At 43.6% G+C, this 14,533-nt stretch overlaps 1 protein-coding gene across 1 annotated transcript in view; it reads right to left on the minus strand.

The window, feature by feature from the left end:
• Positions 1-3,896: 3,896 nt before the first annotated feature.
• Positions 3,897-14,533, minus strand: part of gtf3c4 (general transcription factor IIIC, polypeptide 4) — a 13,006-nt gene continuing 2,369 nt past the window's right edge. Inside the window, exons 2-5 of the mRNA XM_069161723.1 lie at positions 10,802-12,538; positions 8,087-8,217; positions 7,545-7,633; positions 3,897-4,143 (exon numbers count right to left, since the gene is read on the minus strand). Coding sequence (XP_069017824.1) covers positions 4,079-4,143; positions 7,545-7,633; positions 8,087-8,217; positions 10,802-12,538 — 2,022 coding nt within the window. The 3' untranslated portion in view covers positions 3,897-4,078. The remainder of the gene's footprint in view (positions 4,144-7,544; positions 7,634-8,086; positions 8,218-10,801; positions 12,539-14,533) is intronic.

Raw genomic sequence — 14,533 nt, forward strand, 5'->3', positions numbered from 1 at the left:
TGGATGACATCACAGTCGGTTGCGACTTGATAGCACATTGATTTGATTGGCAGGAGAGGCACCTTAAATTAAAAAAAAAAGAGAATCAATCAAGAACAACGCTAAAAATGTGAGCACACACTGGCAAATGAGTAGAGCCTGTCTAGACGTAGACAGAAGTCATTCCTGTGTGCTGAAAAGAATGCAAAACAACAAAATTAACGTTCTGCATAAGTTTTTTACTGAGAAGAATATACTTGGATGTAACACTTTTATACATTTTTCACCAGTAATTACGTAACACCGTTACATGTAACTATTTACTCCCCAACACTGCGACTGCAGGGTTTTGCAACATTGCCCACAACGCCCTAATTCAACTATTAAATATTAACTTAAAGATAAATCTCCACAGCTGTATACTGTAACAGCACCTAACCCTGTTATAGACTGCTCCGGAACATTTTTCAGAAATGTGACAAAATGTAAAAAGAATCAACAGGAGACCCGTGAGAGCTGTCAGCTGGAAATTGTTGTGATCCCGCCAGGTGATGCAGTCACATGTCTACGGCAGCAAAGCAGCTGCCATGTTTTTCCGTCTAAATTGGAATATTCTGAAGCAACAAAATGAATCGATACCCTCGAGAGGATACAGTGGGACATATCATGTTCAAAATCTAGTCTAAACAAAACAAAAGGAATATCACATGAAATTAAGGTGTGAAAAGGTGCCATGAATGTTTTATGCCTTCCAGCCACTGACATAAAGGATATAAATATTGTATGCAAAGAGAAAAATCCCCTGTTTGAAGTCTTGAGAGCAAAGACAGTGGGAGAGAAAGGGAGGGGAAGCAGGTAATTACTAGTGGAGATGCTCTTTGACGGATTATTACATTAAAGCGGGAGGAGGATCAACCAAACACGGCTAACCTCTAACAGTGCTGGTCTCCACCTATCAGTGACAGGAACATTACAACCTGAGGAGCCACTTCCACTTGACAAACAACACACCAAGCACAAAATCCCCAGGCTGAGAAAAAGAAACCTGACAGCCACGGAGGCACCAAACACTGCCACCCTACCGCAGCCAGGCCTGATGAAAAGCTAATTACAAGGCTTTTAGGGGCTGTCACTTTTCAATTAACCAACTCTGTAATTAAACTGTGGGAGTTAGTTGCTGCACTCAGCTCATTCACAAATCATGGGGGATCTCAAAGTCGTTCTGTTTTGGCACAATCAGGAGGATTCGTGTTGGTTTGAAGTTCACTTTACATCAAAAAAGCTAAATTTCTGTCACGTGTCTGACACACAAAGTCAAGAGATCGTAAAGGGAATAATAGGAGGAGAGCAGGGAAAACAATGGTTTTCCAACTTTTCTAACAAATGCTGAAATGTCATCACACTTAGCCACCCCTACCGGCTGCTGATTGGTCCGCCCTTCAGAGTGGCTGAGTAAACCTCCATGCGAACAAGGTTTCCAGACAGTAAATACTGTGAGCACTAGGCGGACGGAGCCAGGTTATTGTTCGTCAACAGGATTATGGTAAAACTACCAGCCGATTTTCATAAAACTTGGTGGACGGTTGTAGCGTTAGTCAACGAAGAATCAATTAAAGTTTGGAATTCCGGGATGGATCCACAAATTATTTTTTACCTTCATTTCTATTGCAAAATCGGGCTATTGGCCTAGTAAATGCGATATATCTTAAGATCTACTTGATGGTAGGCTAGCAAAGTTCAATAGTTACATAGTTAGTCCTCTGGGAAACACATTTACTTGCCTCAGTCATAATACAGCAAGCCAAGTTAATTATGGCTTTGTAAATTTTGTAGTGTTTATTTTAAAAGTAACCTGCCTTAGTCTGAGTGGTTTGCAAGATTTTTTTTTTTTCACAATTTAACAATTGTTAATAGATTGTTATTCATATTAGTGTTATTGATATGTAAAAGACTGCATTGCTTTCCCTCTTCCGGTCTGCTTGTTTTCATGAGGAAAGCTGTATTTTTATATGCAACGCTTATAATCCCTCGACCCATCACCTTACGAACATAGTGACGTACAAGGCATTTTTGAACCAACTACCAAACAGTACGTGAAATATTATGACTGAATATATGTGTCTTCCTACATCAGTCTTAATACATTTTAAGAACAGTTGAGTACTTTTATGTAGCTGGGTCTGTTGTTCTTAGTAAGGTTAGTATTGCGGCAAAGCGTCCAATACACCCGCCAGTCCACGAGATGGTAGTGACTCATTGTCCTCGAGTTGACTGGTGTGTGTATTAAACGCTTCGGCGTGATACCGGGTTGCATTCATCTGTGCCTGGTTTGATTCTCATGTATTTGTAATATTTATGACCACGCGGTGTTATGGATTTGGTCTTGTTGTTTTAAGAAAAACTTCTTTTGTTTGATGGATTTGTATCTTATTTTACTGTTTTATTAGGACATTTTCAGCATGTGGACCCCGGATGGATTACATGCCGGTGCAGCAGAAGTCAATGCAGGTAAATGAACAAAAAGAGAATTCACTCAAACAGGATATTGTAACTTGTATTGTTTCCTGCCCTGCCGCTGTTTATTTAAAAACGGGGACGGGCTTGTGCAGCTGTAAGACTAAACTAATTATACCATTGGTCCAATCCATTTCCTGCAGCAATGCACAGGATGTGATAAATGATTCACTTTCTAGTAAAATGGGAGACATCCCTTTCTTCCACAAAAATACAGATTCTTCACAGAGTCCTGGGCCAATAAATGCCCCCACTGAGCAGAGAAATGTGGGTTTAAAAAAAAAGATAAAGTAAAAAGGTTCCCTTTCATGATCTCCTGAGTGTTTGGAGCAGAGCTGCCTCCCCTCTCCTCGCCCCGGGGCAGGCTATCATCTCCAGTGACACCAGAGGGAGGGCAGACCCCACCCCACCTCTGTCGGGCCGGGGATGTAAGGGATGAGAGAGGCCGTGGTGGAGAGGAGGCTCTGCTGCTGGCCCGGTCTCTCAGGTCCAGCTTCCTCTTTGATCACCGGCCGCCGACCTCCATGTTTCCCAAAGAAGAAGACGGGGCCGAGGGGAGGGCCGGGGAACGTACTGCTGAGCCTGTAACCCCTCCTCGCAACCCTTGTTCTCTTCAAATATGAAAAAAAGGGTTAATTGTATTTAACAATATGCTCTCTAACCCCCTCCCCCCCTCCCCCTCTATCACCGCCACCCTCCCCTCCTTGATTAGAATTAGAATCACATCTGGCGCCATGTTCTGTCCCTCATTACTGCTGAATCTCATTACAACCGGTTCCCGCGGGAGGGACGCGCTGGGTTTTTAAGCACACTTTTCGCTTTCTTCCTGCCTCTTGCTCATCTCATCTGCCTCGCCGCTTCTTTTCTGCGTTTACATTAGCGGAAGTCCTCATCTGAGAGAATGACTGAGCACCAACACCCTCCTCCTCCTCCCAGAGCTTGGAAATTGTTTTACAGTGCCAATTAAAGTAGGTATGTTGAGTTTTTTCCAGAATATGTATTATTCAGAGTGTATTATTTGTTGCACTCAAAAAAAAAAAAAAAAAAAAAAAACCCACACTAAAATAGGACTAGCAGAGTAACTTCCACTTACTTGCAGTAAAAACTACACCAAAGGTCTGGAAATATAGTCAACATGAGGAAAATGAGGGAGCTTATTTATGGTGCCCTGAAGTCCTCCTGAATAATAAAAACCTCCACATAGAACCACATTTTAAACTTTGTTTCTGTGCAAACACTGTGTCTGACTGGGAATTAATTTTAGAGGGGGGGGGGGGAATAAAGAAATCTGTAAAGTTTGACTCCAAAATGTTTTACCTCAGTGAAATATTCATTTAAAGGGGGAAGCAGCTTCTCTGCACACTTTGTAGGTTACGCTCGAGAGAAAAATCAGAGTTCCAACGAATAATCAAAGCCTTTTATTTGCCCTTTTAAGATACCAATATAAAGTCATAAAAACTTGAACAAAACACATGAAATAAGAAAAAAAATGTAGCAGTGATGTCTGACAAAATTGGACCCTGCGTCAGAGCGTGGAGCTCGGAAGGTCGCAGGGAAGCCCTGAGGTTTCTGGTATCGTTCAGATCTAGATCATCGGTGAATCGCAGAGCGTGCAGGGCGCCTGCAGGATCTTCCTTATCCACTCTGGATCTGTGGAGGAAGAAAACAAGTCGCGTTTGTACTCAATGTTTTTTTTAAAGAGGAACTGTTTAAATATGCAAAAAATGATGGGAATTTCTACATGTTGGTCTCATGTTTGAAGGAGGGCCCGAGTTTCCATTAAAGTCAAGACGGGAGGAAATAAATAAGAGTCTATGCTTGGGCACTGTCTGACATCTAATATATGATGGAAGCAGAGCCCAACCAATACTGGATTTGTACATAGCCGATACAGACATCAATAATAGGCAGTAAAAGAAATTCTAGTTCATCTTTATTTTTATATTTACAGTATTTATCAATTAATTTGCTAAGTATTATAGGAGAGTGTGTAATACACCCGCCAGTCCACTAGTAGGCAGTGTGACTTCATGACGCTTGGAGTCACTTTGACGTGAGAACACGACGCACGTCAACTGAAACAGGTGACACATGCCGGAGGTCATGTGACAACGTAGTGCTTCTATAAGGGCTGGATAGGTGGCGGAAGTCATAAACCTTCATGCAGAAGGTCGAGGTTTGAGTCCGGGAAAGACTGATGTAGAGTTCTTGATGTGTTTGCGTGTTGTTTTCCCCCAAACCACATGCTCTTCCCCGTGTTTTTGTTATCCTAAACCACATGCTTTTCGAAGGGCTTGCGAGGCAACAGCCATGACACTGACGCGCAGCCCTCCAGTGGACTGGAGGATGTATTACATGCTTTGCCGTAACACCAGGTCGAGAATATACAAAAACATTTTTTGCAAAAATTCCTCAACTGTCATTATCACGCACTTCTTGAAATTGAGGTTGGATATTCATAGGCGATATGTCGGTTGGACTCTGGATGCAAGTGATGAGAGATTATATCAGGGGATTTACTGTCTCCCTCAGACATGATGACCATTAAACAAGTTTTAAATTCCATCAGTGATGCAGCCTGTTAGAAAACAGAAGATTCTTCTTCCTTGATACTGATTATTACTTTTAAACAGTAAAACCTCTAAATGGCCATGACAAAACATTTATCTTGCAGAGCTGCACATTTAAGAACCCAAAAACATTGACTTTTACTGACAAGAGTCTAGTGCCTGAGAAGGCTTTTATTCTTATAATAACAAACCGCCTTAACAAACAAATACAGAAGAATGCCAACAATCTGAAACGTGTTTAGAGACAGGTTTTGGGATGGTGCTGATTTTGACAGATGCCAAACCTGCACAGTCCCGTCAGCGTTTAGCTCAGATAGGCTGGAATGACCAGTAGAGCCGAAGCCTGAGGCGCTCAGACGGGCAGAAAAAGACCTGAGATGCATGTAGCTGCCAGGTGAAGATAATCCTGAGAAGAGAACAATGTTTTTCTCTCCCAACTTGAACCACTGCAGGAACCACACAGCTGGCACCAGTTTGTTGGCTGTTCATGATGAATCAACCAGCTCTTCTGGATCTAATTTCTTAAAAACATCATATACTAATGGTGTCAGAATGGCTCTTGATTGCATCCAATTTTGAAGATTCAGTTATTAAGTGTCATGGACACGTATGACTGAAAGCAAATATTGAACATGTTTTCTACACGTAAACGGATGTAATTCCTGCTCATCAAAAAAATCGGAGCAATCAGGTAGATCCACAGAGTTAAAGGTTCCTCCTCTGAAAGTCTTTTACACCAGACACACAGTTAGTGGGAAATCTGGTTTCTGCTGTTAACCCAGTAAAAGTGAAGACCTGTTTACATCATACTGACCAACGTGTGGAAGTAATACAGAAAACCAGCAGTGATGAAAACTCCTACAATTATTATAACAAATCTCTCACTTTTTTTTAGTCATGTCCAAGCAGTACATTAGTAATTTCCAATGATATATTTATTTAAAGAAAAATGCAGCCTGGAACTGAGAAGTGGAATACAGATTGAGTAACCAATTAAATATTATGAGTTCATTTCACTTAAGTCGATACCAGAATCACTTCCTACCTACTGTCATTAACAGTGGTAAATATATTACAGCCTGTGGTGGGTAACAGATGACATTAAAGACATTTCTAAACTAACTTCCAAAGTGTGTCGTTCTTTTTGTTTTTGTTTTTGTTTTTGTTTTCAAGGCAAACAGACCACATGTCTACAAGCATTATATAGTTCTGATGCTGTAAAAGCCTGCAAGGATGTATCATTACATGAAGTGAATTGATCCCTCTTTTCATCCTGCTGCTCTGCTGTCACCCGTGTTTCTGTTTACACTCTTTGTTCTGCACCGGCTGATTAGAAAGCCACTTATTTGTACACGTGGCAGAGAAATCAGCTCCCTCCATCGAGGTAAGGGAAACAGATTTTTATAATCCAGGTTTACGTCCAGCCAATGGCTTAAATTTGAGAGCAATTTGTTTGAGTGTAACCCAAACCAATCAGTGACTGTTGATCTACTCTTCATGGGCTGGAAGAGTCAGCAGCATTTCCATCCAGTGTTGTTTTTCCCCATTCATGCATTAGTAATGCTTGATTCAAACTGAAATGTGGTTTCCTTTCCGTTTAGAGAGATTTGGAGAATGGTTGAAGTTGTGTTTGATATTTATTCTCATTATGATCAACAAAGACTTTCCTCTGTGGCAGTAATTTGGTTCACTTTGTTAAAAAAAAAAAAAGAGCATAAGAAAATCTTTAGTTAAGAGGTCAAAAGTGAACCCCAAAGTGGTTTACATTTTTTAAGACCTTGTTATTTGCAAGCACCCTCATCATTTTATGTGTTAAATGTTAAAAAAAAGAAAAAGTTTGTGCCGTTTAAGAAATCAGGATACTGCAGAAACCAGACAAATTCCTTGTCACTGGTTACATTTGCCTCTTTCAACCTCATCAGACCATTCTGTTTTTGTTTGCAAAATTATCCAGAAATTCACAAGCAAAAAGCAAATATTACAAAAAAGTTGATGACTATGACCCCGTCAAGTCTCCCTTTACAACACCTGCTTCCTTCTGAGCTACACTGAACCAAACTAAATGAAGTCCTACAAAGATGAGTTACTCCTGCACCAGGACTCATAATTCCTCAGCTGACGTCAAAATGACAAGACTAGAGATCATCTAGAATGTTGGTAGAATGAGACAGAAGTGAGACATTTCAAGTCTCAGCCAAGAAAAAGTGACACGGACCTTGCGTCGTGAGCAGTGACTCCGACTTTAAAGAAAAATAAGATCGCGCATCAGTAGAAAAGAAAAAAAGGGGAAATAATCCCGGCTAATTTCTACATTCAGTCATGTTTCTTATGTTTTCAGGTGACTCCGAGTCCAACATGCGAAGCGGTGATCTGAGCGGCAGAGCGGGATGAAGGCTGACGTTGAAGGTGACAGGAGAAGATGGCTGATCGAAGAGCGTGGCTGTGAAACGGAGGTGGAGGGAGATGGAAAGTGGCGCTTACCCTCAGGCTCTGGCAGCCTGGCGATGCTATCCAGCAGGAGGCAGCGTCTGAACGTCAGCGTTTGGCAGGCCTGGTATGACAACACACACCTGGAGGAGACCGAGAGAAATACATTAGAGAGCTGGCTGGCAGACAGACAGACAGACACGCACACACACACACACACACACGCACGCACACACACACACACACACACGATAGGAAAGTAGAGCAGGAACAGCACTGGGGAACAACTGATGGGCACAGATTTCCCACTCGTCGCCCACTAGAGGCACCACGCTTTAGCGGGAGAGCAGGCAGGAGACATCTTTGACAAGACGATATTTATGAGCCGATGAGAGTGGTGCGTGGGTAAATATCAAAAGGTGGGAGGCTTGATTACGGCTCCGTTAGGATAAATAAACCGTCAAAGAAGGCTGTTGGCATTAAGATTCAGTTCATGTCCCGACTGCCAGGCTCAGCTGTGGCGCACCCACGCCTCCTGCGAGGCCAAAGCTAACGTGTTCGAGCTTTTGGAAGTTGCCTCAGAAGAATCTGCGTACCTGAGCCACATGTGTCCGTTCTTACAGGTGGCTTGTTTGTGCTCTGTGAAGGGCAGCACGGCTTGACACAGGCTGCAGCGCTCCGAGAACGTCTGCTTGTTCATCTTGTTCTTGATGTGGCCAATCAGGACCTGTGAAGGGCCGCACACGCACACGCGCGCACACACACACGCGCGCACGCGCACACACACACACACACACACACACACACACACACACTGACTTCATTTCCAACTTGGATAATAGCAGCATAGGAGACAGCACGAGAACTCACAAGTTCTTGTTCATTTTACCCAAATGTACCACAGTTTTTACCGGATATCATTATTTATAAAAAACTAAAAAAAGAACCGGTGTGAAACTATTTTAAAAATGCAATAGCTATGTAGGCAGAAAAAAAAAATCACTTCTGAGTTTGGTTTTTTTTTAATTTAAAATATATATTTCTCTAGTTTATGATTTTCTTAAAAACCAGTCTGTGTCAGAGTTTTGAAAGTTTGGGAAATGCTCAGTATTTCCAAAAAGTGTGTTTTCATGGTTTGGACTACACCCATTTGTTAACTTCTTGGTAAACTACCAATTCCTGAGCATCAGTGGAGCTTCAGGTCGGATGTAATGCTAAATAACCGTGTGTACCACAAGACCAACTGATAGTAGTGGTAAAAGTAATCAGAACATTTTCAACAATTCCCCTTTTCTGTAAATCCAATCAGTCAAATCACATCTAATTGAACTGTTAATGGAAATCTGAATGCTACAGGATACAGTAATATTTCAGACAACTGTGAACTTTGCATCACCACTATGGAGAAGACCCTTTAATGCACGAAGCCAGGTCTGTAAAGAGATGGCTGGTGGAGCCCGCAATTGCTTTTGTGGCCGCAGGGGAGCAAACCCCTGTTAGCCTGGTATCACCAGGCCCTGCTTCTTTATGTGAACATATAGGTCTGGGAACACCCCATCGGGGATTGTTTCTGGTCATTGCAGCCTGTTGGGCCTAGACTTCAGCTTCATTTTGAAACTATTGGAGTAGCCTTTAACCAATTGGCATTGACCACCATATGACACATGTTGTGTCCCAAAACTCTCGACAGAGAACCTCCCCAAGTTAGCAAAGTGTAATGCAAAGTTTGTAAATGACCGCTGCAGACTTTTTTTTTTATAGGCATCGTCCTTCCTCAATATTTGTGGCATTGCTACAACTGTTCCTGTCACTACATCGAGCTCCACCACCGCTGCCGTTGTTGGAACTACTTCAGTATCATTGCACTCAGCTAACCCCACTGGTCGCTGAACGGTCCGCCCTTCAGGGAGGCTGAGCGAACCTTCACGTGAAACACGGTTTCCAGACTATAATCACAGTGAAGTCTGAAGCTGTGAGCAATAGGCAGGCAAAGAATGGCTGAATCCCTGCAGCCAGGTTCCAGAATCTTGTGGAAAGGTAGGGTGGAGGATTGTGCAGCAGCGATGGGGTGTCTTTTGAAAATGTAGTTGGTCAACTTGTAATGAATAAAGTGACAATTTTGTAATGTTAGTTATACAACAATATCTAAAGCCTCAGCCTCAGGCAAACCACACCAAACCGAATGCACAATCCTAGTTGTATATGAAAAACTGAGCATATTCCATTGCGCAAGGTAAGATATTTGTTGCTTATGAATTCTAATTTTAAAGAGGGTGAACGCACCGCTTCTTCTTTTAGACGCTCCAAAGCCTTGCTTCAAAGTAAAGCTGTCACGCAGGCTATTTTTTAAAAAGCAGACCTTAATGCTGTTGGTCATTTCTTAATTTCATTTGCATTAAATGTGCACTGTGCAGCAGCAATATGTTAGATTATATACAGTACGAGGGGCAATCAAAAAGTTCCAAGACTGCTCCTGTTGCGCACGAACAGAGCATAGCACCATGTCATGCACAAACCCGGACAAACCCTCATCAATAAGTACTCCAAGTGACATCGCTTGATCAAAATCATCACCTGACTCTGGCAGGTGCACATTTGTGATTTCACCACGGACCTGAAACCTGAGCAGAGAGCACACATCAAAGTTTGTCAAATGTTTTTGGGAACGGAATAAAGACGCAATGAGCCAAATCGAACGGAGTAGGGAGGGGGTCGTTTTCGCCAAAGGTTTTCCCTCAGGTGTCTCAGAACGTCACAGTAGAACTCTGTGTTGACAGTCTGACCCTATGAGACGAATTCATGGTGCACAACCCTGCGACTGTCAAACAAAACCAACCTGGTTGCCCTTCTGACCTGATGCATCTTTTCAGCCTTCAAATGTGATGTTCTGCCCCTCTTGAAATGCGAACTCCACTCAAAACACCTCGCCCGCTTCATTGCCGTAGATTTTCTGCTCTCCGTAGCCCATTTCCCCGAGTTTGACACAAACTTTGATGTGCACCGTTTGCTTGGTGTCCGTGGGGAAACCAGTGGTCACAAAAACATGTGTAACTCCGCTACTGTTTTTGATCAGCGACATAACTTGAACTACTTACCCACAAAGTTTACAGCTTCCTCCTGGTCGCTGTGCTCTGTTCACGCACAACAGGAGCAGTCTCTGAACTGTTTGATTGTCCCTCCTAAAGATCACTTTGGGATTTGCCAACGGTGTTGGGCATTAGATCGCTCTGATTAGGTCAAACAAAGAACAGACCAGGACATTCGTGTTGAGGCTGAAGGGAAGAATTATCAGGCGAGTCACCGAGTGTTACCTCTGATGCTCTGTCGTTAGTGTCTTTGGACAGGTACTCCATCAGGCCGCAGGTGGGTATGCTGATGTTCTGCGTGATCCAGGTGTTGAGGTAGACCACCCCCAACACCTTCTTCATGTTTTCTCTCATCAGGTGAGTCTCCACAGCACTCATCCAAGCCTGCACCTCCACCCTCTGCTCCTCCTCATTGTCCTTCTTCTCCGGTTTTACTTCCTGCGGCTCGCCTTCCTCTCTCGCGGCTTCCTCTTCGTCTTCTCCGTTCTCCTCTTCCTCGTCCCCTATGAACACCTTGCTCTCCTTCTGCAAACGTTTCCAGCTGTGATCTACAGGCGGCGCCTGTAGCGACTGGTGAAGTATCCGCACCAAAAAGAGCTTGAACCGCCACAAGTAAGGCGAGTCTGATTCCTGGATCTTCTGATCGAGCTCCTCCTGCAGCGACGCAGGGATGCACTTGTTTTCCAAAATCTTCCACCGCACGAGGTCGAGCAGGTCAGCCATTTTGTACAAGTTCTGTGTTGGGGACTTGAGCAGTAGTGCTGCGGCAGTTTCTGGTGTTTTCAGAGTCACAAAGTGAACCTGGTAAGACCTGTTCACTGGATGAAAGCCGCCAACCAGACCTTGCGTGCTGACCATTGCGATGTATGCACCGTTGCGGCTCACCGCGATCCCATGCAACCTCCTTCCTGAGAGGTTCTCGGGTCGCAACAGGTCCTCCTGTTTGAAAATCAAAGTGTTCTCTGTAAATGTTGGCGTCAGCTTTTTTATCCACCCGTCCATGGAGCACGTGTACACCGCGACGCCGTGTTGACTGACCGCTAACGAGACCACAGGGAGCGAGTGCAGCCCTGCTACGTGAGAGTTGTGAACGTTCAGTCCCGCTGGCGAAATCATCAGCAGACACCAGAAGACGTAGCAGCCGCGTGATGCCACGATGAGGCTGCAGCTGGATTTATGGATCGGATGGATCATCGGGACGCATTTGATGTTTTCGACAGCGATCTCGTCACACTCCTTCCAGAGGATGACGGGGTGCCGGAGGGTGAAGTAGCCCTTCACGCCCGACAGGCTGACCGGCATGATCTTGACGGGTCCCACCTCGCTGCCTACGATAAGACCGCTCATGCGGCGATCTGCGTTTTCATACTCCCACCACGCCAAGTCACTGGGTCTGCTCACACCTGACTCGATCATGTCATAGAAGATGACGTCGGCCCCGTCCGTAAAGGGCAACACGAACTTCCACAAAATGAGGTCGCCGTTTTCCATTAAGACGGCGAGGAGGATCATCTCCACGTCCACGCACGTGTTGTCCGGCTGAACCTGCTTGATGGTGTAAATGCTCGACCACTCCATTCGGAGGGGCGTCTGCATGCGGAAACGCCGCTGCACCTCGTCAAAGTCCAGCAGGTTCGCCTGCGGCGGCTCGCTGTCTTTTTTGGCGTAGCCTCGCTCCTTTAACCTCTCGCCGTACTTTTTAGTGAGATCGATGAGCGTGTTCCACTCGAGACGCTTGTGGCTGTTATGAATGGTGAGTCTGTGTTCAAGCGTTAAGCAAGCGAGCAGACAGCGTCCACTGGAGTCGACACCTAACGGAGACCAACTGGCGTACTTTATTCCTTTGTGCACGCCTACTGATGGGTTAATCACGCTGTCGGCCACGAAAGCTTGTCTTACTGCGGCGTCCGGATGCACGGTGAACTTTTCTATCGCTTGAGCCAGCTCTGCTGATGGTCCCACCTGAAAGGGTAGACAAACACAAATTATTCAGGTTAGAGTTCAAGAAGAGCTTGCGAGGCAATTCAGTGGACCCCCCCCAAACTGCAAGTGCAAACATATATTTGCAGCTGGATAATAGGGCTGTAACTAATGCACATTTTCATTATGAATTGGTTCATTCATTGTTTTACCAGTATAATTTCCCAAAAAGTCACAATGATAGATTAATATCTCTTATTTGTTTTCAATCAGATGTAACAAATTACACCGCAAATCGTCAACATTGAAAAGTTTTAGCTTCACCAAACTTCTCAAACTTGGAATTTTCGCTTGAAAAATAACTGAAATGAGTATCAAAGTAGTTGCCAATTCATTTTCTTTTGATCATTTAATTGGCACAGTCTAATAATATGGATTTGAATGATTAAATCAAGGATTTCTAAGTTATGTCTCTTCAAGCGGGATCATTTTTGGGTAAATGGCCCGGCAAGCTCCTGAAGCTTCACCACAGACTGCAGCCTCCTGGATGGCCGATGAAGCTGCATCACCAGACAGACAGTATGTGACCTCTAAAACCAAGTTGTGCTTTGCGTGCCATCGTCCACTGCTCCCAGCTCAGTCGATTTAAAAGTAGCTAATCGTATCTGGAATTGACGGCAGGAAAGCAGCTCCGCCTGTCTGCCACTGTGCCTGGTGGATTATAAAATTCAGCTACATCCAATTTTCTATCTGCCAAGTGGATTTTTGGAGGGACGACCAACCTATAAACACTCGTGTTTACAGATTAGAGCAGCTGCGCAGAGATACATTTACCAAAGCAAAAATTGTTTCTCTTTTCATCAGCATTTGTGTTCTATCACTTTAATTATCTTTCTTTCAGTTCAGTAACAATGGAAATACAGAAACATGCACCGCTGCCAAACTAATAGCACACAAGTGAATATTAGCCTGGCTTTGTTTCCGAGGCATGTGTGCTCAAGTGGCTTAACGACAAAGCAAATAGTAACACACTCACAGATGTCAGTTTGTAATCACCTATGTACCCTGTTATGTACTGGCATTGTGCTGAAAATACGAGCATGTGGTCCTGAAGGTCTGCTGTAAATGACTAAAGGACACTGCTGCTTTAAAGAAAACACTTGCATGTAGCTGACTTACAAACGTGAAGGACGTTATGAACAACATGAAGCTGATGAGTGAAGCAGAGATTTACTTTTTACTACTGAGGAGGAGACAGCTTTGGTCAGACCGAAAGGAACGTGGGGCGAGTATCATTAAAAGGACAACAAGTAGCTTTATTTATCCATAATCACTGGATATAATAATAGTATAGTGGCTCTCATTTCAAAAACTCAAATAGTATTTACGTTGGGAAGTAAATTAGTACTTCTTACACCAAGCAGCATCAGGCGTCCAAAATACCACAAAGTGTGCCGACTATTAAATGTTCCTTTTCATCTAAAGACAGTAAACACACCGATATCACTAAACTAAAAATGCAGCTTAGATTCTATCTCAGACCTGTTTAATATAATGCATAAATATATAATGAATGTTTAAATCATAGGAAGGTTTTGACTGGATGTCGACCTGACCATCTCAACAGAACCCGTCCCAGCAATAATCAGTGGGAAATCTCCGGAATATCGCACAAGATCTCGGGTACGGTGGGGAAAATACAGCTGGCTCATACTGACTCTGTTAAATGTACTTTTTTGACGCTAAAAAAAAAATATCCTAATGGTGAGACGAGAACTACACTGATCATGAAAGCGTCAAATTGTAACACTTAATTGTTGGAATAGGTCAGTCAATCCAGTCAGTTATGAAGGGTAAAAGCTTCATATTCACTTGTCCCACCGTCTCAGATGTGCAGCTTGTCTCGGCTTTCCAACACTGTACTGTCAATCATTTTGGGTTTACCGCTCCTTAAAAAAAACATGCAATGAAAAAACATCGGCCTTTGATTCTGGGAACTAATGATGGGCACAATTGATTTTACTGTAATTTGCTATT

Source organism: Embiotoca jacksoni, unplaced genomic scaffold (genome assembly GCF_022577435.1).
Source record: "Embiotoca jacksoni isolate LCO1_2020_lvr unplaced genomic scaffold, fEmbJac1.0.p SCAF_10, whole genome shotgun sequence".
NCBI classification, from domain to species: domain Eukaryota; kingdom Metazoa; phylum Chordata; class Actinopteri; family Embiotocidae; genus Embiotoca; species Embiotoca jacksoni.